Below are 25,083 nucleotides of genomic sequence, written 5' to 3'. Positions count from 1 at the left end.
CCGGCGATAGCTCGTCGATGTGTCACCGGACAACGGTGACAACGTGCACTGACCTTCCTCTCTTGAATGGTTTATTGTGCGATTATGATGATGATAATGATGGCGATCGAGACGACGACGATGATCCATAAAGATGGAAGTGCAACAGGAGAGAGAGAGAAGAAAAAAAAAGGAAATAAAGGTTCCAACAAATGCTGCACATAATTGCATCACATCACACGAGTGTGAGTAAATCGAAATTAAACGTGCCGTTCGAGGGTAAATTAAATGAACGTATGTGGGCTTAAATTACCAGCAGAATATGTCGTTAATATGTCGACGTTGCAAGAGCTGCTAATGGATTGAACGGCATAAACGGCCACAACGGCATTCGGAGCGTTAAAGGTGCCCCGAGATGCAGAAGCAATATAAAATGGTGTAAACGTAATCAATGAAATGTTGTGATATTTTTACCTTCACAGGCGTCACAAAACACAGCTTGTCGTTTGTATATGATATTTAAAAAAAAAGGCTTATTCGTTTTCTTTTCTTTGTGGCACGCGGTTTCGCTTTGTGATTTCATTGCACATTACGACTTACAGATTGCGATAATCATTAGCAGAAAAGGTTAGAACATCGACAGCAACAAAAACTGCACATGATATGACGCAGAACGATTGGAGTGTGTAGGTTTTATTCGCGTGTACAACTCTGAAATGATGAAGTTAAATCAATCAAATCACACACTAACCTACTATTAGAACGTCTTGATTGGGTGAATGAAAATGGGTGTGGAGGAAACACGAAACACGACGCGACTAATAAGCAGCTCACGAGCGACGGTTTGGTTTAGTTTTGTTTTTGCAATGCAATAGAAGTTAATGAAAACAGGAAGAGGAATAGAAAAAAAAAACCATCCCGAGAGGATGCGCCTAAATGATCGTACAATAATTGCACACAAAAGTCACATTTTCTACCACGTTTTGCACACCCGGACCAGAGTGTGTGTGTGCAACAACGAGTCATAATTGGATTTAGAGATCTCAACGTGTAGGTTAGTTATACACACACGCACATATCAGGTGCCCTTTTTCAATGCACCCGCCGTTCAATTGTAATCATCGATGGACGATGGGAAATAAACTGAGTCCACAACAAACAAACGACCCGTTAGCCTCTTGCTTCCCTTCCTCAATCGGATCACCACCCGTCCGATTGCGCTGAGATTGTGGCGGCTTGTGCGTGATAATTGGCGAAAAATATGCCCGAAGCGTGTAATCGGAGATGCATCGCTCTGCTACGGAATAAGTGTAACATTTCTCACAATCTAGTGGCCGAAACAACAAGATCACGATCACGACGACAAAACACGGGGGCTGCTGTACGCGCGCGATGGAGGTTAACGAAACGGTGAGGGGGAAAATTTGCATCCAAAACACCACCACCTCTCCGATTCGATTTGATATGTGTGAACTTATTTCGCATCGGGCAAAGAATTGCTGCCACTAGCGTTTACCTTACGGCTACTGAACTAGCTGCTCGTTTCAAATCACCGCCACAAATTGGTGATGAGAAGTCAAGGTTGACAATGTTGTTGGGATGGGCGGATTTTTTTCTTGTGCGGCCCGAGAACGGTAACAACTCCTTACCAAAGTATCAGGTTTCGGATACCTACGTGCGAAAAAAAAAAGAGATGTCTTGTTGGAAAGGCTACCGTCGTATGACCTCAAAAACATCCCACAACGGCTGGCGCCAACCGAGCAGGAAAGAAACACCAACAGGTTGAAGTTGTACAGCACGAAAAAAAAAAGCCTTCCCTAAGCTGGAGGCTGAAGCTTTAAATGTTAATACACTTCATCGCAAACACATTGCTGGAAAGCGTTTAGATAAAGTGAGAGAGAGAGAGGGAAAAACAAATCTAAACATCGTAACATCGCACCATCGAACCCGGTTTTTGAATCACATCCCGAGGGCCACCACTCTTCTAGTTTATCGATCTATTCAAACCCATAACAAATACCGACCAAACGTTCCCGATGCTCCTCCGAGTTGCTCCAATGCGTTTAAGTGGTATGTTTGCCCGTTTCCTTTACCTACTTTATAGCACCCAGCAGACAATCGACAATACTAACATTAATTCCAACAGGAGCACCATTATCGACCGTGTGTGTGCGTTGTAACTAAACACAAATCGTAATAGAGAAAATAAATACACAACCGCCAGACGAAAATATATTCCTTTATGCCTTGTGTGCGCGACAAGACACGGCGAACAAACGGTACCTCAGCGTATCTCCACGAATGGCAACGATGATGATGAGCGAAGTATGAGCGATCAAACGAAGAATGATCGCCGATAGAAAGGAGCAAACGATTAGATTTATTGATGAATCCAATGAAAGAAAAGCGATAGAAAGCTCACGAGGTAATTCGATTAGGGAATGGCTTTATGCTCACATTATGCTGCGTAGCATAAATGAAAAAAGACGGCATAAAAAGCGGACCTTTTCGCTAAGAATATGCTGCACGTATCCGGATGATTTTGATTGGATTTCCATATTTACACAAATGGACATACTCAAACAGCAGCGTTCCAAACAAATTACAACTCAGGAAGCGTCGACCGTTCCCGAATTCCTAATCCTTTACCGGTTCTTCCATTATGGGAAAGGTAAACGATGATTTTGTCGCCTTTTGGCAGATGTTAAACAAATCTCGAACGCACAGGTTCAACACGAGGATGGGGAGAGAGAAAAGGAGTAGCGGTGGGGACACATGTTTACTAATGTTATTATGCTCTCTTCACGCCACGGAATTAATCGCGCGCCAGTTAGGCCAGCGCACTCTCTGCTACATCGAATCGGATAGAACCTCCGTTGCCTGCCAGCTGTCAAGTCTGTGTTCGATCTTCACACATCGGTTTTCTTGGGCAGGCATGATGCGTTTGTATGCCATGCCCGTGTGTTTTAAGCGCGTGTTTGCACAGAAAGACCTAGAGATCGCCGATGGAAATCAAGAGTTAGAAGGAAAGCAACAAAAATAAAACCTTAAAGCTACCCAACTCCTCTCGGTTGTGGACACGGTTTTACAGCGGACACTCTCCATATGTATTTATGAACCGAAACTAGGTTACGTTCACTTTTCTTCAATCCGTCTCATTCGCGATCGGATCGAGAGCGTTAAGACTCTCTTTCCCTGCAAAGTCTGTCCCTTTACACAGCGACAAACTTCTGGCCGCTTCCGGGCACCGGTTGGGATTTTGAGTTCGTTTTAATCGCACACGTGTACATTGCATGTGCTTTTGAAACAGAACGTGCTGCCTTTGATACGAATAAATAAGAATAATACAGCCTAAATCATTTACTCAAAACAATCCCAAACATATAGCGTCTTTATAAAGCCAAGCAGGCCCCCCATCACATCCTGGCACACTTTGTTACAGGTGCGAATTGCGAAATTAAATCCGAACACAGCACGCCAACACTGTCGGAGAAATGTCGCAAAGGAAATGAACTGTTCATGATTAAGATCGCGAACAAGCGAAGGCGCGCGCGCACGCCCGTGTCCTGTTAAAGAAATACCCTCGGGGCAGGAAGAAAGTTATATGGCATTGCGGGAGATGAAACGGATGTCCACAAAAGGGAGGCCGATTGCTTTTTTTTGAGCTATGTCTTTCGAGTTGTAAAGAAAGAAGACATCCCAAGACGGGCTGGAGGGGGAAATAAAGGGGGACGAAAAGCTGAAAACATGTCGCTTATTGCCGCATGGTTGCTAAAAATAGCAAAATTGCATTCACGCGTGTGGGCAGAACCTGAAGCAGAGAGCGGTGAAGGATGATTGTTTGTTGTCACTGTGTTAAGTAACGTAATTTGAATCTGGCTCGGCTTGATTGGTCTTTGGACTGTTTGTTACCAATCGTAATTACGCACATCACTTACGCAGCGAAAGCAGTTCTTCGACAGGCTTTGCCTTATCACGAAAGCAAGCTCATGAAACAGTTCTCTTCTGCTAGAGGCAGAAGCAACTAAAGCGAGCCAAAACTGCCGTTAACTGTGTCTTGCATTTATATGCTGCGCATTTAAAACCCGGCCACCGACCAGTAGGCGACTCTAATAATCGAGAAGTTACCACTGTGTGTGCCACTGTTGAATTATTTTGCTTTTCTTTTCCCCCACTATCTCTCACTGCTAGAATTGCACAATCGCTGCTAATGGCTTGCGGGCGAAATCAAACTAATCGGGTCCTGCAACGACTTGCTGGAACCGGGCGGGCCAGGAATAGGCATCGGGTGATACAGAAACCCACAACCATGGCGGCCCGGAGACACGAGAAAGAAAGACGGAGGCGATGGCTCCGGCCGTCAGAAAATAGGCCACCGAAGGTGCACATTGGTGGCCCCCGGGGCTCGTGTGCCGGGTGTATCATGTTATCATCATCGTGGACCGTACCTCTACGTGCCCTGATACTGCGGACCGAACAGAAGAGATGGAACGCATCTTCGCATTCCGATCGGGGTTCCGGATGAAATGAGGTTAATGCGCAACGAAATAAATCGTCCTAACACGCTGCTGTTCCTGTTTTAGGATTGTTTCGCATCCGCGAAGAATGAGTTAGCATCGTTGCAAAAGGGAGAACAGAGAAGCAAAACATTGTTTTTCTATAGTGTGAGGTTCGTCACTTTGAGTCTTTCGTTTCGTCATACATTTCTGGGGCGCAATAATTGTACGCTTTGCAGCCATTTTGCTAGAACTCGACTGCAAAAGTGTGTGTTGCAGTTATTATTGCAAAAAAGAAATGAAATTCTTCGACGTCTGTACGATGAATAATGAATTCAACAAGAATTAATACCATGTCAAACCGTCTTTGAGAAGGACAAATCCGAGGATGTTTTTTTTTTTACAGAAATCATCCCAGCTACTGGACACGTTCATCATCGCGTTCCTACGGAGGGGGCCTAAGGGAATGACGCTAATAATTTCTCCCGAAGAATTCCTTTGCCCCGCATCCAGCAAAGGACGGCAGTGTGAAAGCGCCTGGCGCCACACAGATAGTCTGCCGTCCGCCAATCGAATGAAGCAATAGTTGAGTTGAATAAAAACACGAACGGACACTCTACTGAACACTGTTGGGGCGTTTCCCGAAGGCCACCTGGACACACACACACACACTGGCTCGTAATTTTGCTGCAAATGATATGGAATCCCGCACATGTAACCCTCCTCCTCACTGTTATCTGTACGACCTCGAGCAGGATTCTCAATTTTTTCTCCCAATGATGGTATATCGTCTGCGGCAGCAAACCATGGCCGATGGCTAGTTTATTGAACGCTGACCGATGATCGCCACGACCGTCACAGAGATGGCGCCAACGAGATACGAGCGAACGGAGAGAAGGGAGGGTCAGGGATTTTTTTCTTCTTCTCCAAACTCAACCAACGATGGCGGCACCGAGGCGATGAACTAATTTCTCGTGCTGGGGAAATACGCCAGCTGGAGCTTCGCGGAATCGACTCACCGTCGTGTTGATTGCGCGGATGATGATTATTACGCCGGTTGTCAGTGGTGAACGGTGGCGTCGTTAGAAGCGCGAAGGTCCGGTTCGGAAAGGGCAATCGATCGTGGTACGACTGTTTCCGCTCGAAGAAGGAAGCTGCAGCTGTGAAGGATGACCCATCACACAGGTTGGGTAGATTTATTTGAGTACCCTTTTTGGGTTGATGTTGAATTATTTGTATGCTTTTTAGCAGTTGCATGTGAACAATGCGGTAAAGGGCTATACATTATGTTATCTCTGCTCATCTGGCTTGACCCACATAAAGTTTACACTAATAGAGAAAGTGTTTTGCACTGGTTACGCGCGGCATCCCAATCCAATCCCAGGGAATTACTCACAACTGGGGTTTGATTGTGTTTCTTCCATTCGCATACTGCCCATCATTTGTCTATCGGGGAATGACATTTTCAACTATCGTGACACTACGTTTGGCACCCATTATTATCTGCAAAAACGCGCCCAGTGACGAAGCGCTTCAAGTGGCTCCACTTTCACGCATCAGCGCAGCAACGGGCAGCAGCGAACGATCATTATAAACCCATTTGCTGTTTTGGTTTATCGTGCTGCGCGCTGCAATTGGTGAAAATTGTTTCTGATATTGCGCAACACAAAAATAGCAAGAGAAAACCAAAAAAAAAGCATAAATAGTTTTACGCTGCAGAAACACGTTAAAATTGAGACTTTTATTGCACGCCACGACGAAGCGCTTCATTCGTATGGGACTAAACAATACAAAACTACTTCACCGCGTAGTATGATGGTTCAATGTTCCATTCGTATGACCCCCATGAGCGTGATGCATTCACAGTGAATTAAGATTTGATTTCTCGCACACAGCATTTGTGTTCGGTCGTAAAATCCATACTCAAAAACTCTTAAACCTAGATCTGCATCATCAGTCCTCTCGCATTGGACAACACACTTGAACTAAGCAACACAACTGCAACTGCATTATCCTGGCGCCACACAAATTCGCACCACGATTGCCTACTTTTGATTTGTATCAGCAAATCGTCGGTTTAACTGCATTGCAAGCAGACGGCACAACAGTATGTATTTTTACCGTCTTGCATGCAGCAGCGGGCCAGTGAATTTGGCTGAAGAAATTGAATTTCTACACATGCAGCCATCATTGGCCCGGGACCGGCACACACCGAACGATCGTGATCCGCACTACTTAAACGCGAACCAAGCACAACCGCCAGCAGAGGCATGTAGCGAAATAAAAATAACCAAACCAAAACAAATCGCCAACCAATGGCCGCCGGCGGCACACTTGACCATTTGGGCAGCGAGCGTAGGAAGACCACGGGCTAAGCGAGGGCGCTCTCTTAGCCGGTTGCATAATATATTGCGAGGTGGATAAATTTATCAACCTGTCAACGGTATCGATATCGGTGCTGCTGCTGCATCGTGATGCACTTGAACCGCAAACCACAGCGCGACATTTACCGCATAAAGTGCTGCTACTTTTTTGCTATCTGTTCAGTTAATATAATAATTGTGACGTCATCTAAGCTTGGGAAAGCGTTACAGAATTTGAGAAATTAGCTGATCTAAGCTTATTCCTGTGCTCGAGTCCTACACTCAAGAGCTCAAGAGAAATGTTCGTACTACTATACAGTTTTATCCTGGAAATGATTGCTTTAAGTCCTCGCATAGTGGATTGTTCAACAAAAATATTTTGTTCGCTGCTGAGGTCCATCAGAGCATCAACAGCTGAGTTATTGTGACATGGACGGCATATCTTGTCCAGTGTATTCCATATCGTTTAGACGAATTCTCTGAATCCTCTGAAATCAAGCTGCACAACGATGAAGTCACGAGCTTATAACGCCTCCGTTTTTATTGTCAATTTATGCTACATTAGAAGAACAATTGTACAACTATATTATGTGGCCGGAATTCTGTCTCTCATATCTCCAAGAAGTTCCTTGAGCGAATTTACACTCATAGTGCAACCAATCTTCAGTGACAGTTCCCCGATAGTTGTAGAAAAAAAACTATTCAAAATAAATTGATATCGCTGTAATATTGATATCCCAACACATTACAAACAGACAAAATTACAAATGATGATAGATATTTGAAAGAACCTTTACGGTAAAATCTGCTTTAAGTGCTTCCTTGTTTAAAAGACCTCTGGCTTGTTGAAAATCTAAATCGAAAAGACCCTCCTTTCTAACTGACCTGCGACCAATTAGTCGGCCAAGCAAAAATGACATACTCTGCTTCCTCATCGGAAACTCCATTGTCTATAGAATGAATGAAGCTTCCGCAGTAGCAAAATGCACTAGTAGCGCGAGCGTCTTTTAAATATTTCATTCATAAAACTACGATCTATTGCACGCAACCCAGACATCGGTCGTGTGTTTCGACCCGTGGTCCGGTTGATTTCTCTATCGGAAATCGTTCACGACACTACACCCTGCTCTGCTGCTACTGGCAGGAAAGGAACAACGAAAAAAAAAACCCCTATGAATCACAAACCTGACGCTCAATTAGCAGTACCGCGCGATGTGCACGATGAGCAAAGCCGTTGATGATGATGATGGAGATGATTAGGTGTTCTTCCACATTCTCTATTTACCGCAGCCACTTTTGCTTAACCAAACACGCGATCTAACGCTAAGCTGGCCACTGCATCTACCAAAGTCAACAAAACACAAATGCTCTTTTGTTCCTGTAATAGGGTTAGCTACTAAACCGTCAATTGCACATTCCGTACGGTCGGAAAGTGAAACCGATTGTTGCTAGCGACACGCTGGGTGGAGAGAGAGAAACTGCGCGACTAACCGGCGACCTTCGCGACTCATGCCATGGCATTTTCGCACACAAAGAACAAACGATTTGGAACGGAATGGTTTTACAGACGAGACTCACGAAATCTAAAATTTGCTTGCACGACCTTACATTTGTGGCACATGTGTGCGGTTCGTGGCATGGACAACATTTAATGGAATGAAAATAATAATAAACTCAACCACAATATAGATGGAACACTAGCAATGGCAATCGAAACATTTCCATGAGGTTGTCTTTCACATCGTACCGCGCGTGTCAGTCAAATCAGCTGACTTGCTGTGTGTTTGACTTTGACAGGGGCTGCTTGTTGATGGATCGCGCTTAAGTTATGCTTCTTCGCTAGGCGAGCTAGTTGCTTCTGGCGTTTCACCTGTCGCATCAGCTCGATAGATTTGCTAAAAAGCACACCAAACCGATTGATTATCCTTTACTGTGTGACTGTTTTGTATGGCGAACGATTTATGGTACCATCGCACTAAGCGGGCGCCTCCAATCAAAAGCTGCCACCTGTTAGCGAGCTAGTATCATTGATGGAAGAATGCATAAAAATGAAAGTTATTCATATCGCCCTGTTGGACGTGGCGAACTGTGCGCTAGGAGCGAACCAGTTTCCACTTTAATTTAGAGCAAATTGCGGGATAAAAATAGCAAGAGCAAAAAAAGATATTTGCATCAACATAAACGTTGCCACTAGTAAGTATTTTAAGTAAAATGACAGAAATTTCATCAAATAAGATTATCTCTAAGTGTTTTAAAATATTTACTATTTTTTTAGTTAAATAATACATAATAATTTATCATAATGTGTTTTTCTACTAATTCATAGCGTACAAACGCAAATTATGTGTTCCAAAACATCTTTATACACATTCACTGCCTTTTGTTACAAGGGATTAATTCATGGCTGCCTAAGCTTGCCAAAGGTCATTCGCTTTACATCCGCAATTCCACTCCGTGCACAAACATCAGTTTCGATCCAGAGGTTTTTTTTTCCGTAGTAGAAAATGTACTCCTCCCAGTGCTGGCCGTTTGAGCATATTTTAACGCTACTCAAACGCCTTCCAGCATAGCGTAGTGAAAATTGTTTGAAAAAGAAGAGCAAGAGCAGAAAACCTATTCCCACCCATCTCGTCAATCATCGCTAGGCCTCATCAACAATCAGAGTTGCTCAGAGCAGCATCCGTAGACGCCAAACCGGACCACATAGTCGCATAAAAATAAGCTTGTGAGTAAGCGCATATATAAAAAAAAACCACAACCACAGCCAGGTCGATAAATATGCAATAGATAACTAATAATATCTGTGCCTCGGTCCCTCGGACACGGGCGCCACCGATAGGCCGCAGTCAGTTTGCCGATGCCGAACAACAAATCGATCTCAGCGACCACCATGATCCTTCAAAGTCCGACCACCGTCCTGGTGCCTGCTGGTGTGTCCGTTTAGTTCATACGCGTGCGGTGAAAAGTGGAGAAAGGTAAGAAGCGCCGAGGTGTCCACCATCGGGCGACTGTGGCCTGAGGGAGCTATTTTTAGCGATGCATTTTTCTAATTAAAATGCAGCAAACCGGCGGGATGATAAGCGAACCGCAGGCAGCAGGAAATGAGGTGCATAGAAGTGACATATGCACCTGAGTGGCAAAAAGGGCGCGAAGAGGCAAGCGAAGGGAAGCGGTGGGCTGGATAACTGCATGTTTATAGTTGCAGATAATTAAACTGTTTTATCTTCACCATCAGGCATCTCCACTCGCGACGCAAACCACCGACGTAGTACGCCGCCAACGGGAGTTCAAAGTGACACACGTGCCTTCCTCTTTCTCTGCATTTAATTTACCGTCCATCCACCCAATCCTTGACTCTGTGACGGAGAGAGGGATGGGGGGGGGGGGTGATGGGACGCCTTCACGCCTTCTTTGTCCGGGATGATGCTGTTTGCCACCGCAATGAGCCTCCACAACATTGGAGAATTATGCCCATTAAATGAAAGATTAGCCACGTCGATCGCATCCCTCCAGACAGCACGAAGAAGAAGGCCAACGGAATGAAGAGAAGGCGCGCTTGTATGGGATAGGGCTCCTCCACAATAATTTTTGTTCCCCAACACCTCTCTCTCTTTCAACCCGGATCACTTTAACCAGCAAACGGAGAGAGAAAGAGGGAGAAAAATGGTATACTGCTTCGCGTCATAAACAAGCGCGTTTTTCTGCTTGCATCGATCTACAGGCTCGTTTTCTTATTTATTTTCCATTTTTTCTATCCTCCCCCCCCCCCCCCCATCTGCGCTATGAATCTGCCTTCTGGCAATAGAAATGCTTCCTCATCCTAACATCCTGGTTTTGTTGGTTGGATGTGCGCAGATCAGCGCATGCCATTTCTAATTACCATCACAAGAGCATCCGCGTGGCCCTGAAACACGCCGCCATGGCAACTAATACAAGGTCCATCTTTTTTCCCCCCCTCAACTTCACTATTTTTAGATGCTGCCGAATGGAAAGCAAATTCTGCAAATCACATCATGGGCACCACCCGGGTGAAATGCACCGTTGGTGTGTGATGTGACGCGGAAACTCTCGCGGTCGTGTGTGTATGATCGATCGGCATTTATGTTGCTTCTCTGTTCAGGCGACAGCCAGCGTTCTGTTTCACATCGGTTTAGCTGATCCGTATCAGGGAGTCGGATGTCTGGGGTGTGGTTATATTTAGCAGACCATCACCCTTTCGGTAGGTTGGACCCTGCCCTGATAGATGTTATGGGTGTTGCGGCCTTAGCTTGCGCGACGGTCATTATGGAAAGTTGATGCAGTTGTCCTACATTACCATCTTGACCGGCACCTGGCAGACCTGGCAGGTAAGCTGCTGTGCGCAGATGTTATTGATGAGTCGAGATGGCAAGCAGAACGAATCCGTGCTGTTGTGGAGCTTTTCTCTTATGCATACGGTTGCGTTTGGTTAAGCTTACCCAGGTAGTAGAGCCACATCGAATGTACACAAGGGATGGAAAGGTTTATGAACTTACCTAGAAAAGAAAAGAGAAAGAGAAGCATGTTATTAGAATTGTGTTTGTTTAAAAATTTATAAGCAACAAAATCGTAAATATAATTGGTTTGTTTTAGAACTATCAAGAACACACAATGTAGGTGTGTACATTTTCTAATTAAATGGAGTGAAACACATTCTCGCAGCGTAAATTAGAAATGCAGAGAAGATGCAACTTTGACAATAAAATTTTATGCGATCAACATGCCAAGGCTGTTGGAAATAGAAAGTATCGAAAGAGAACAACATCCAACACTGCTCGTTGCTGTGGCACTAGATGTCGTAATAAAGTAGCTACAAAGTATTGGCTTTCCGATCGTTATCCCGTGACTATGGTGTACTTGCGTGCAGCATCATGCACGTGTATGGCAATTAACATAAGGATATTAACTTATCCCTTTTCCACTACGTGATCGTTAGTACAAAGAAGGCAAAAAACCGTTCTATTCCTGGAACCTAGGTCCCAACGCAGCGTGGAAGTTCATTTGCCCTGGAGTAAAGGGAATTATACCTTGCGGAACTATCACACACACGCAAACTTATCTTTGTATCGTCCATCTTGTACCCAATAAAGAACACTTTCTGCGCTCAGTACATTTGCAACAGCAGGCTGAGATTCGTTTTCGCTCACTTTGTCCATCAGGACATCCCATCAGCCAGCCCCCACACACCATAGCTAATGCTTATCGAACGTAGGCACAGGTTGTACAACGCGTTATAAATTATGATTCGCTTAATGTGATCTGATGCCCTCCCGATCAGCGTTACAAAATGGGACGATTCTGGTGTGTGCATTGCATCATTCTACCTGGCAGCAAAAATGCAAAAAAAAAAAGAACGGACAAAAAAGAATACGCAATGATGTTCTTAACCGGGATCGGGATGAAGAATAGGCCGACCATCACCATTAACAACACAGAACACAACGGCACTGTGTCCGAAGATGGTGTAAGCAGCAAATATAATGCCCTGGCGCACAAAAAAACATTGCCCGATGCAGCAAGCGACGAACCCAAGTCTCGCGTGATGGTGTTACTGCACTCGCGAACCATTGTGCTCTGGACTCTGGACCGAAAGTGAGGACGAGAGAAGGAGCTTCGCGTTGCTTTGCTGGTGCAACTGGTTTGTGATGCAGGCTAAAGTATGTTTATTGGCCGTATTCCTTCACCCCGGCAAGAAACCTCGGGCCGCTTTGTCTTCCACCGCGTGGCTTGTATCCGCGTCTCGCGCGACTCGATCGATGGCATAACCTTTTTTTTCTGCTCCCATCTGCTGCCCCGCCCCCTCGCGGCCTTCCTCCACCCAGGCTGCACAGTGCCGCGGGAAGGCTTTGCCTTCGGGGGTAAAGGCATTTGCTGCTCGTTGCATCCGGAAAGAGTTTTGCTTTGCGGATGAAGCCACACAACAACGGCAGCAACAGCAACCGGACTGAATCTGTTTTGCCATTGCATAATAATACCATCTCCTTGGCCTGGTGCCGACCGGTGACCATTCCGGTGAGCCCAGTTCAAGTCTCGGTCATCGATACGTCGAACCGGCCGGTCGTGGTACGGTGAAGCGCACACCGAACCTACAAGCCACTGCAACATAATCATAGTCCTAGCGAAAAACACCAAAAGGGAAAATAAATTCTGCCGTTAGGGATTGATGCACTCGCCGCGGGAGATTGTTTCCATTCGATAATTTTATTCTTTGGCTACTCGTCGCTCGGTCGGAAGGACTATTAAAGAATAATGGCTATCGCTTAATCATGGCATCAGCTTTTTGTAATGCAGTTTCTGACAAAACATTTCGGGTGCTGCTCATCCCATAGACACGAATGTAGCATTAGTTCGACCTCTCGAAGGAATTTTCTATAATAAACAGATACAAAAATAGTTTGATAACAACTATTGTTGCAGGGAAGAAAATCTCGCCCCATCATAGCTTTCCCGTTGTTGTGGCTGATGCGCTAAGGCACTGATTAGAATAAAATTTCCATTCAAACTTGATCCGAAGCATTTTAGATAGAGCCGGAATTGTGTTGTAAATCGGATCGGATACCATAGCTGAAGCTGTCACCACGGATTAGCATAATGCATCGAAGAAGAAAACGTAACATGCTGTTAGGGAAGGAATCCAATTTTTCCAAAAATCGTCGTGCCTGTTGGTATAGACGGTTAGGAAGGTAAGGGAAAAATGCATCGCGCTTTTGTCGTTAAATATTAGCTGGCCTAATTTTGGTGCATTGCTCTGTTCGTGGCGTTCGGTCAAGATTAACTGAAGGAAACTTACATCTTCCACAATTCACTAGCAACAGCTGACGCGTACCGGCGAAAGTGTGATGTTGTTTAATGAAAGTCGGTTAATTATTTTCTAGCAGTCAAGACTAGTGTGCCACCGATGCCTTCAAAAGCGCAATCAGCTACGTACAGCTCCTAGGATGATGCATCACAAGCCTCCAGACCTAAAGAATGAGAGTCAATTTCGTTTAACCTACATTAACGCGTTCGTTATACACACCCGGAGATGTTGACACAGTGTGCAGTGAAAGCGACTAGCTTGCAATGGAAAGTGATTAATCTGTGACAAGCGGCGCATGTCTCACACGTTATGAAAGCTTATCTTATTTAACAAAACGACAGCTTTTACTATCAATGGTACCTTTCATCGGTACTTGGTAAATGAGTAATTGCTTACAGAAGTCCCAACCATCATCTCGGTCACATTTGTTGCAATCAACACTCACACGATTTGTTGATCAGGGAAGGTGCTGTCTATAGGATGTACGTACATTGCAAGAAACAAAAACCTACGCCGCCTGGTGGGTGAAAAATGCTTTCCCTTGAAAAGTTTCCAAAATTACCACAACATAAGCAACAAAAGGAAACAATACAACAAACTGATTGTCATATTTTTGTAGCGGAGGTTTAAAATTGATCGTTTATCATTAGCCAAACTAAAGAAAACATACTAAAATTAAGAAAAAAAGCACTTCGCCCACCCTGTGGCACATTATTACGAAGTCCTTGACGAATTGATGATCAGCCGACGACTGCTGATGGAGAATTTCCATTTCCGTACGGATATTCCCTGTGCAAGGTGCAACCCCGGGGGAACATTAAACGCATTTACAGCCCAAGAAAGGTCATGATTGCGTTTTTTTCGCTTTGTGTTGGTTCTCACATTCGGCACAACTGATCGTTGGGCTTTGCTTCCTGCAGTTAAATAATCGAACAATCGAAACAACACCACGGAGGACAACAGCCACTGCCATTCCAGGTGATTGTGCTGGGATACACTTTGCAGTTGGGTGTGCAGTTGAGTGCACTCGCGGCAAGAAAAACAACACAACCACCCCTATCGGTAAAGAAACGCTAAATGAGTGCAAACACACGGGAAGGCTTCTCCTCACCTAGGGGTTGCCAAGGTACAGTTGTTGCGGGAAACCCCTCAAGCGTTTGGGGTTTGAGGGAAAAACCTGTTTCCTACCGAAAAGCTTGCACTAAAGCAGCTTGCGATATAAATATCTACTTGCATACCGAGACAGACACGCAGAACTGGAAGTAAAATGTGTCCCGAAGACTTTTTCGGGTTATTCCGTACAAGAAGAATCGAAAGACCCAACCAAAGGACTGCCAGACTGTTGTCCTACCGAATGAGGGAAAGAAAGAACGTTAAAAAACGTTTTTTCGTACTTTTTGACGCGAGCCTCTTTTCGGCCAGCCCCTTTCCCCCGCCCCATCATCGCCATCCAAGGCAAGGCCGAACCGGGTGCGTTTTGCCCATGAAAGGCAGACAACCAGGGCCAAGATCATGTTTTATCCCTTCTCAGAAAATTAATATTTAACAACTCGCGCGCACCAAAAAGTCACACGAAGTTCTGCTACTCTCGCTTGGCAACACACGATCGTGAGTTTGCGACTTTTCGCATCTTTTCGCTCAATGTCCCACTTATTATGGTTCTTGTGGTTTTTGGTTTCTGCGTTTTCTTCTTTGCTTGTTCACCCTCGGGGGCGCACTGTTCGAACCTTAAGTCGCGACGTCATGAGAATACAGCCCAAAAACGATCGAACCCTGGCAGAGTGGTTTTGTGTCAGACTCTTGCAGAACTTTGGTTTTAAAAATATCAATATCCTTGCCCAAAATTACGATTTCGCCCCGGGAGGAGGGACTGCACATTTCAAGGGCCCAATGTTAGCTGCTACGAACGAACACAGCAAAAAAGCAGGACATGAAGAAGATGGCCATTGCCTACGGGATTATTTTTAAATTTTCAAGCCTTTTCAAGCCAAGCAGAAGAGTAATAACTTTTCATTTCGTTTTGGAGCGTATATTTACGATTCTGGCTCGCGGGAAGTTGTGGAAGGAAACGCCTCTCGAGGCGAGTGCATTATTCATATTTATTTTGTGTGAAGATTGGATGAACACGGTGCAGGTAGTGTGCGCTGAATCGCAACGCACCCCTGCAGTGAATTTAAGCGTTTAAGTTGAATGCACTGCAGAGCTTTCCGACATACCTGCAATTAGTGGTTTTGCAAGTTTTACATCTCCGAAAAGGTCATAGTCCGGCCGTTTGCGAAGATTATGCATTTGAACGTTCTAGAGTTCTTAAAATAGCCTAAAAGCAGAATAAATTGACGTTCAAATTCATGCGGAGAAACAAGAAAAGGATTTGAAGAATACTTTGTTTCGAGGCCACCATTCGTTTAGCATGCTACATGCAGCACCTATATTGAGCGTCTTTACTGCATTCTATTATTTGATTGCTGCAGCAGAATATTTAATAAATAATTTATCGTGTTCTACCATTCAAATGTTTGTTTAAGAAGGACCATGCGCCTCCATTGGTATATAAAATATCCTATGCGTCTTCCTGTAATGTATCAATACCGAAGAGATATTTAATCAGTATTAACTATACTTACGGTTTCTCGTTGAGAAATTCACCTCGCGTGAACTCGGACAGCCGTCGGGTGCTCTTCTTTTGCTCGCCTAACCCACTACTCCGCTTCATCGGCATTATCAATGGCGACAGTTTGCGGATGGGACCGCTCAGCCCGTTGGCAGCATCGTGCATATGTTTGCTCCAACGTGCCGTTCTGGACAACTTTTTGGGCGCGAGCATATCAAGCGAGTTCGATTTAAAGATCGCCCCGGGTTGAAGTTCATCCGCCGGGCCAAACTCTCGTCGACCTGGCACGTTAAGCTGATGCCGTTGTCTAGTAGGTTGCAGAGGTTCCAACACTTTGATAGGGTCCGTAACCTGTGCTTCGCCCCCTTCATCACCGACAACTTCATCGATTTTGGTGCAAAGGGCCGAAGAGACGGTGGCCGATTTTCGCAGCTTGCCGATCCGTGCGTACAGCTCATCCACTGACAGTTGATGGCGCTGTACCTGCTGCTGAGCGGCTCGCAGCTTTGCCGTGGCACTTTTGTACAGGTCCTCATCACTAGCCGCGATCTGCTTTAGCCGTGGATTATCTAGGCGAGGTTCTTCGATTGTTGCTGGTGTCAGAGTGGCCACAGCACTCGATGTTTTGGGTGAAGCAGAATGCGAGCTGTACGAGAGAATATTCGAGAAGCGACGCGTACGTGCAGGCTTCCTAGCTTGTCCCATTGATTTGGGGATCGTATAGTCGGGAGACGGTGGTACACCGTCAGCAGTAGCATCATCAGCGGCCTTCGGTGAGCTGCTTCCATCGAGCGATGCTTTGGAAGTGCCCGTCCCGGTGGCCAGATTTAGCTCGTTGCGGTTATTTTCGTTGCTCAGATGCAGCTCTTCTTCGGTGATTTTCTTCACCAAAAATCGATTCTTGCCCGTTTTGTCCTTAGGTGACGAAGGATCGGCAGCTTTCTTCGAGTGAATGATGTCGTAAATTGTGGAAAGCGTCGGGGGCGGTGTTTCGTCCAGTCCCGGTGCAGACTTCTTCCGTGCGCTAGCATCAATCTGTTGCAGTTGCTGATGTTTGCCTTGCAAAATGTCATAGATTGTGCCCAACTTTACCGAACCGTAGTGTGAAGCAGTTCCAACCTTTCGCTTGGCGTACTTCTCCGAAAGAGCGCGCTTTCGCAGAAAAACGTCTTCCGCGGCGTCTGACTTACGATGCAGAATCTCGTATATAGTGCCGTACGTCATGTATTTGTCATATCGCTTGTAGGCTTTACTCCCGTACGAGATCAGTTTGTCGTAGATTTTATAGTTTTTCCTATAAATTTCATCTGCCGTTCGGGTGAGCGCCAGCTGTCCGAGATCCTTGATCAGTGGACTCGATACCGACGATTTCCGATCGCTGCGAAGAATGTCATAAATGGTGCTACCCTTTACCACCTCCCGGCTCGACTCGGATCGCTGGATGTCTCCACCATTACCGCCCACCGAGGAAGGTTTCTTCAGGCTGAGTCGTCGCGAATTTTTACGCTTCATCTTGAACAGATTCCCGACGCTGTTGTTGATCGATGGTGAGGCAGGTAATGTTGCCGATTTTCGTGTCCTCGTGTCTTGCTCAGGTCTTTCTCCTTCTTTCTGCTCCCTTTCCGGCTCCTCCTCGGCCGTCGTTTTCAAACTGCTAAAGCTAGTATCACAAATTTTGACTAACGCCTTAAACTCCTCGTATGACTTGCGTCTCGCCTTAACGCTTTCCTTCTCATCCACACTCGGCAATGGCAATCCGGCCGTGTTGTTGGCGCGTCCAGCGTGCCCAACAACGACAGCATCCGCACCCGGCGCTGCTTCCTGCCGGAAGAGGGACTTAAACTCTTCGTATGACTTGCGCCGATTGCGCGACTGTGTCACTAGACACTCTTTGATCTGTACACGCGACAGATCATTCAATCGATCGCTACCATCGTCTTCCTCCTGCTCACTGGCATTAATACCGCCCTGCGGCTGTTCCTCCTGCGGGCTACCGGAGCACCCTTTCAGCTGCTGTAGTTGTTGTAGCTGTTGCTTTAGCTGCTGCCGTTGCTGCTGATCGATGAAGCCCGAATCCATCGAACTAACTGTGCAAGTGGAGTCAAAACTTGTCTTCCTACTGGAGCTACCCAACACCTTCGCCGGTGATCCGGATGTACCAGTGATGAAAATTTCCGGCAACGGACTGGCAGCATCCGGTGCAATTTCCTGCTTTTCTAACCTTTTTGCCGGCTGCCGTGTAGCATCACTATGATTGGCGCGCTCGACGCGCATTCTTCTCGCACCGAGACTGCCCTCCTTCATGTGACCACTGCGTCGTAGTGCATCCAGACGTGACTTTAACTTCAACTTCTTGTTTACGGTCGCGTACACCGGACACCCTTCGGCATAATGCTTCTTCTTGCCACCAGCTCCACCACCCCCATCTGGAGCGGCACTGACTCCTCCAGGCGAGTCTCCTCCTCCCGCACCAGCAGAACGATCGCTACGGCTTGAACTTTTGCGTATCACCGGCCGTCGGCTTTTGGTGATTTTGTAATTGATGAAGCGTTTGAAGTACAAATTGGAAATGCTATAAACGGGATCGCAGTATAGCCGCGCCTTTGCTCGGCCGTTTAATACGCGCGACAACAGCTTGGAACTGTTGTTGAGCGCTGTTAGGCTGCGTGTTCGATGACTTGGCATGTTGGAGCAGCTGGACGACGGATCGTTCATACATTTGGCACAGCACAAAAATTCGTACAGGAGTTCGGGCCCTGCCCCTCCTAAGGAAGAACCCATCCGCTCCACCGCACCGGGTTCTTCGCATCCATTTTCTTCCTCATCCTCCTCCTCACCGTCCACATCAAGCTCGGCTGAATGTGTCTGCTTTGCAGCAGCTTCTTCTTCGATTGGAAAATCAATCTCCCGTTCAACAGCACCCAAACGATTGTCTAGATTTTCACCCTCTCTGCCTCGATCATCATCCGCCTCCCGATGAGATACCGTTGCATTTGGCTGATCCGGATCAATGTCCCCCCCGTCAAGCTGCCGTTCCAGCATGACGCGCAGCTTCTCGGCTGCTTCCAGCCGCCGCTGCCTATCACTAGTGGCTATTCTATCAGACTCATCGCTACTGCTACTGCTACTATTATGATTATTACAGTCTCCCCCGTCGACCGGCGACGGTTCACAATTATTGGCCGCGGCAGGACGGTAGGGCAGAATTGATTTATGATTACCGGTAGCATCGCCTTTTTCTGTGGACGCAGTGGTGGTGGCGGTTGCGGCTGCTGCAGCGACCTCCTTACCCGCCTTGCCCTCGATCACCATGCTGCCGATGCTGAGCCCACAGTCGAGCAGGACAATGGCACCGTCGGTAGGTAGCAGCAGACGACCTTCCGAAGCGGCGTTGATCAGCTCCTTCATCGCGAGCACATGCTTCTCGGTGATGTTGCCCTGCAGCTGAATGCCCTGCAGCGCGAACGGTTGCTTCTTTTCCGAAGAGTTCGGATCCGAACACCAGACGACCGGCATTGCCGACATGATGTGTGTGTATGTATGTGGACGATTTTAGCGTGTTCCTTTAATCAAATTGTTATCTTCGAACAGGCCTGCGCCCAACGACACGACACACGAACACTGTACTTAATGCACACTATTCTATTCACTCTCTGGACGGTATGGCGTAATTCCGAGCAAAATTACACTCCTTCATCCGCTCCGATTGGCACGTAGCAGTACTCATAGAATCAGTCACATTTGAAACGGTCACGATTGGTACGAATCGTTCAAATGGAATTATGTTGCACTGATGTTATAAAGATGATCACCGATTTGTTTTTCTTTTTTAAATTTCCCTTTCTTTTGCAATGCACACGACCGCTAAAATTTTGCACTAACAATACACACGCACACCCAAAAAAAAAACACTAGGAACAAAGGGGCAATTCCTTGCAGGAACTACGGCTAATGGCAAGATGGTTACAGGATCCGTATCACGAATGCCGCTGAAAGCCTTACTGCTTCAGGATTGTACTTCACTTTGATGGCCAGCACAGATAGCGAGTAGCGAAGGTTGAGCTTACGGTTACGGGGGGGTTCGTCGCTTATCGTCGTTGCAAATTTATCACACTTCACTTTTTTCTCTCTCTTTAATACAAAGATCTTGATGATGTTAATGTGGGTTCTGTTGCACATAATTGGGAGAAATAAAACACGTTAGAGATTCGTTGCCCGCAAGGCACTTTAACAACCGATCGCATAGTGTGTACGTGTTGCGCTGTAAACCTATTTTTGCAACTCCAAGTAACCTTCCATTCGGCTCATATACGTTGAATTACATCCTACAACTATCAACCTACTTTTATGTGCATTTAAGTACCGAAGTCTGTGTGTGTGTGTTCAAATGCGTTAAATCTAAATATAGACTCGAGTGTTCGAGGAAAGAAATTGGTATTCAACATTGTCGATGGATCCGAAGCAGCAGTACTACCTCCAACATCGGTTAAAATTCATTCATCCGCAATTTTTTGAACATAAAACTCGCTGATCCCACCATGTCAACGGACTCCGGGGCTTTGGGGAGTGTGTGCTCAATTGCCAAAAATTATCTAACATTACTAATTACGTGACACCATCTAACAGTACAGATTGCCAGCACGATGGCGCCCAGGCAGTTGTGGGTGCGCCTCAAGCATTGTGTGATCCTCCAACGCAGACGTGTTAGTTGAAATTCAGCAACCACTGCTCGCGATTATCGTGTTATTACCAAAACGATAATTTCTACGTTTTATGGGCGACTAGTTGAGGTGGACAAGGTTCAAGATTGTTGCATCAATTTTGCATTCAATTTTGTATGAAATTTAGCTTAATGAAAAGATGAATTAATATTATAAATCCTAGTTATTCTTTTAATTTTCTTAGCTTTCCACGAATGTTGTGTTCTTTTTAGTACCCTCAAATATCAAAAAAGAGAATAAGATGCAAGAGGATGTCGTAAGGAAAGCGAAAAATTAAGTAATTGTTGATAATTTATGAAATAATGCCAACTGTTCACCATTGCCACTACACAAATATCAGTCACCGCACGGATGATTTGTGCAGACGGCTCAACGCACAGCCGTTCGCTGGGATGCCATTATTTGCCTATCGGTGCGATATAATTGGTACCGTGCATTGCCTTCCCAAAATGCCTACCGCATCGTGCACGAAGAAAAAACGTGTGCCCCGCGTGATCAAGTGAAACCCCGATTTGTGATTCGTCGTGTACTTAGTATTCCGGCGATGAGTTCTACCGACTCAACATCCCCACCCTACACACGCGCACACAACACACTGCGTTCCGCCAGTCATTTATTAACCCTGGTAGTGGTCCGATTTGGCATTGCAATGCTACACTACATCGCGGTTGCTTCTTCCTGCCACCGCCAACATACAGAGCGCGATGCAATATCGATCGAGCGACGGTTTCGCCCGCAATCGTTATTGCTGGCCATGGGATTACCAGCAAGAGCGCAGACGGCAAACCGCTGCCGGTACGGCTCACCCTTCACTATTGCACTTAAGCGTGAAAAGTAAACATTACCGACGCGAACGAAATAGTTGAGCCCAACGGAGCGCCACCCGATCGCGCGACGGATTGCGACGGTTTACCAAAAAGCGTTGGGGGGGAAAACTGTTGCTTTCGTGTGTTTCTTGCTGGATGTCAATAATTTTGTAAATATGCAACACCACAAACAATCCAACCACTTGTTTGCTAGCGATGCGAAATATTCGAAACATCAAATTATACTCTACAAAACACCAACACCGTTAGCCAAAAATCGATCACCTATTCGAGTCTTTTCGAGTCTTTTTGTCTACACCTCGGCATTGCCTGCAGCAAGCCCGGTAGGTTCAATCGGTGCCGAACGATTAGCCGCTTGTGAGTTTGGTGCACGCGTGTGTGCATTCAACGCCCGAGGTTAGCCAATTTAAGATGGCTGGAAAAAAAACCTTCAGCAGGTCATCTACCAACGGGGGTATTGTGGGGTGGGGGCACGGAGGTCCGAAAAGATTTTCACGGCGTACGCGCACCACCATCGCATCAGGTCAAACCCCTCCACACAGCATGTCACGGTGCATTTGATTTAAGCGATGAAAAAAATCGATGCAACAACCGATAGAAGACTGTTCACGAAAAGTCTTTCGGAGCGAAACCTACAGATGTCGCAAGATGCGTTACCGAGCAGCATATGAATGTGCTCAAAACTGAAACATACCTGCAAATGCAGATAATCAGTGTTGGAGGATGAGGTTTACATGGACGTTTACGTGATCAAGAGTAAACCATGAGAAATGCTTAGGTTTCGGCAATGTCTTGGATTGCGGCAGGCCTTATTATTTAATTATTTGACAATTTAAAAAAGAGTGTAAAATAAAAACGTTTTTTTTTAATTTTTAAATTAAAATTTAGGTAATGAAAATAAATAAATGATGACTTCACTTGGGAAAAGTAAATAGACTTTAGCAAGAAAAAAAAAAAAAATGCTGATGTTTTCGATGACATCTAGCAGCAATATTACCTCCAAATGTACAATTCCATTCAAAACCATGGACCAAAATCGTGAAAAACTCCAATAAATTTGTAAACATCTAACAGCAAATTGTATATCAAAAAGAAAAACACCAATTTTGTACATTAAAAAAAGGTGGAAAAACCTCAATCATGAACTATGCTTTTCTTGTTAAACATCAACCCCCAGAGGTACGTTACCACCCCCGTCGTAGCGTTTGGTGAAATCGCGAAATGTGACGGACAGGAAACATTGGTAGGTGCGACGGCCGTAGGTCCATCGTCGCGGTAAGGGTTGAACGATAGACACGAGTTCGAGCGACTAAAAATCAGTGCCTCTGCACCCACCCCCTTAGGTACAATCGATTCCAGTGAGCACAGTGACCTTGAAACAGTTTCATACTTCCACCCTTCTGGTTGTTGGCACCCAACTTCATCAAAACCCAACAGCACTGCAACAACATCGACGAAGTGAGGTTCAGTGAGACAAAATGTGGAAGAACCCCAGAAGCCAAACGCCGCTACCGATATGTGTGCTGACTCTGGCGAGTGGAAACCTTGCCAATATTGGAGGGTAACCAAGAGCGCGGTTGGCAAACTTTTCGTCCCATATATTACCGCAGCACAGAAACACCAGGCGGCATGGGGTGCATGTGTGTTTGTGTGCGAAAATGTGTGAGTCGAAGCTATACACCGCCGCGCACAAACACAACCGAAGTAATGGTGTGTCTCGTTTGACGTTTGCGATCACTTTCCAGGGAATATTGCGAATTTTTCTGATCGTGTCGTTGATCGAGAGAGAGAGCGAGAGATCCCTAAAGTGAAGTTTATTTTGTCTTCACAGGAAGAAGTAATAGTGGAGATTTAATACTGGTTTCATAGGCATTAGGTGCGTAATGAAAAGAAGTAATAAAAATTATATCTCTTCGCCATGGAATAGTCAAACTAATCATTTTCTTTCCAAACAACAATCAAGAACCACACGCACTAGGGACGTGCCCAAAAGGGAAATCGATGCGTTCTGGCGTACATTTGACGAATGGTGTGGATCTCGCACATCGCTAACAGTAATCATTAGCATAACAGCCGACAACAAATGGTTCTGTGGCTGAGGTTGCGGTGGTGAGGAACAATCAAGATTACACTGATTTGCATAAGATCGCAGTTGTTTTGATAGTGGGGTGCAAGAAATGGGGTAGACTTGGAGCGGTAGTGCGGTGGTTAGGATTAATTTGTTGCTGGCAGCGAAGTCAACCGGCATATCGGTAAAAACCGACGGTTGACTCATAAAAACTTGTCCCAGTGCAAATGCAGAGGAGAAGCTAGAAGCTTTGTTGGTGGTGTCGCCGAGAAGTGGTTCTCGTTTTTCTGTGACATTTTTTTTTCGCTCTGCAGTTGAGCACCTCTCCCCCCTACTATGTCTACTCATTGCTACCGGAATGATAATCGAATGCAACCTGGGAGTGTTAGGTGCACATTAAGTCAAACGTTTATGCGTCGGTTTTGTTTCCTTTTTCTCTCTCGCAAACGTATGAGTCGCACGCGCCTTTAGCTTTGGTGAGGTGGGAAATCATACGTTAAGTTGAGAGCTTTGAATGTGTCTAAGATATTGGAAAAAGAACGTTCAATAACTTTAGCTTAACAAGATATTGGACATCAAAAAGCATATAAAAGTTATCAGAATATCGTTGAAGAAACCTAAACAAAACTCCCTGTAAACAACAATTCTTGTTTTTTCCTCCAGTTTATCAGCTTGAAACTCATAGTACATCCAGGTTGAAGCACAATATTATTTCACAATGTGACACAAGACATTCATTAGTCTGGAAAGATATTATTCAACCCGAACGAATGCCTCGGTTGCGTTCGAGGATGGCAGGGGACGCTTATCAACCGTACGTACGTGTGCTGGGACATCAACCAAGGCATGAACAGCACAAAAAAAGAAGGCTCGTACTGACTGCCTTGCCACTGTCAACTCAACCAAGCTTGGTCCAGTCCTGCCCGTCCAGTTTGGCTACGTATTTAACCTTGAAATCGCACCCAAATCGCACACAACCCCCGCTACAAAGACGCGACTCCGTAGCGCCGGTTCGGTCCCAACGGGTAATAACTTAATGGCCCGTAAACGTAGGTATGAAAAAAGGCATTAAATCGCCACAACCAAAAATCGTCACCCGAGTGTCATATACTTTTTGTCTACCGAGTGGCGTGCGTATTATGAAGTTGTTCCAACCCGCCAGCCAATGCGAGTGCTACAGCTCAGATAGTTCTGCTGTTAT

At 45.7% G+C, this 25,083-nt stretch overlaps 3 protein-coding genes across 3 annotated transcripts in view; all 3 read right to left on the bottom strand.

Moving 5' to 3' along the window:
* The window catches only part of LOC126561347 (uncharacterized), a 34,390-nt gene extending 14,587 nt beyond the window's left edge, over positions 1 to 19,803 (bottom strand). The window contains exon 1 of the mRNA XM_050217448.1: positions 16,280 to 19,803. Coding sequence (XP_050073405.1) covers positions 16,280 to 19,791 — 3,512 coding nt within the window. The 5' untranslated portion in view covers positions 19,792 to 19,803. The remainder of the gene's footprint in view (positions 1 to 16,279) is intronic.
* The window catches only part of LOC126562401 (arrestin homolog), a 413,496-nt gene that overhangs the window by 207,335 nt on the left and 181,078 nt on the right, over positions 1 to 25,083 (bottom strand). The window lies entirely within an intron of this gene.
* LOC126562338 (PDZ and LIM domain protein 3) overlaps positions 1 to 25,083 on the bottom strand; it is a 427,281-nt gene that overhangs the window by 271,934 nt on the left and 130,264 nt on the right. The gene's annotated exons all lie outside the window — the stretch shown is intronic.

The sequence above is a fragment of the Anopheles maculipalpis genome, chromosome 3RL (assembly GCF_943734695.1).
Source record: "Anopheles maculipalpis chromosome 3RL, idAnoMacuDA_375_x, whole genome shotgun sequence".
NCBI classification, from domain to species: Eukaryota; Metazoa; Arthropoda; class Insecta; order Diptera; family Culicidae; genus Anopheles; species Anopheles maculipalpis.
Note: the sequence above shows the minus strand (reverse complement) of the source record. Positions and strands in the feature narration are given on the sequence as shown.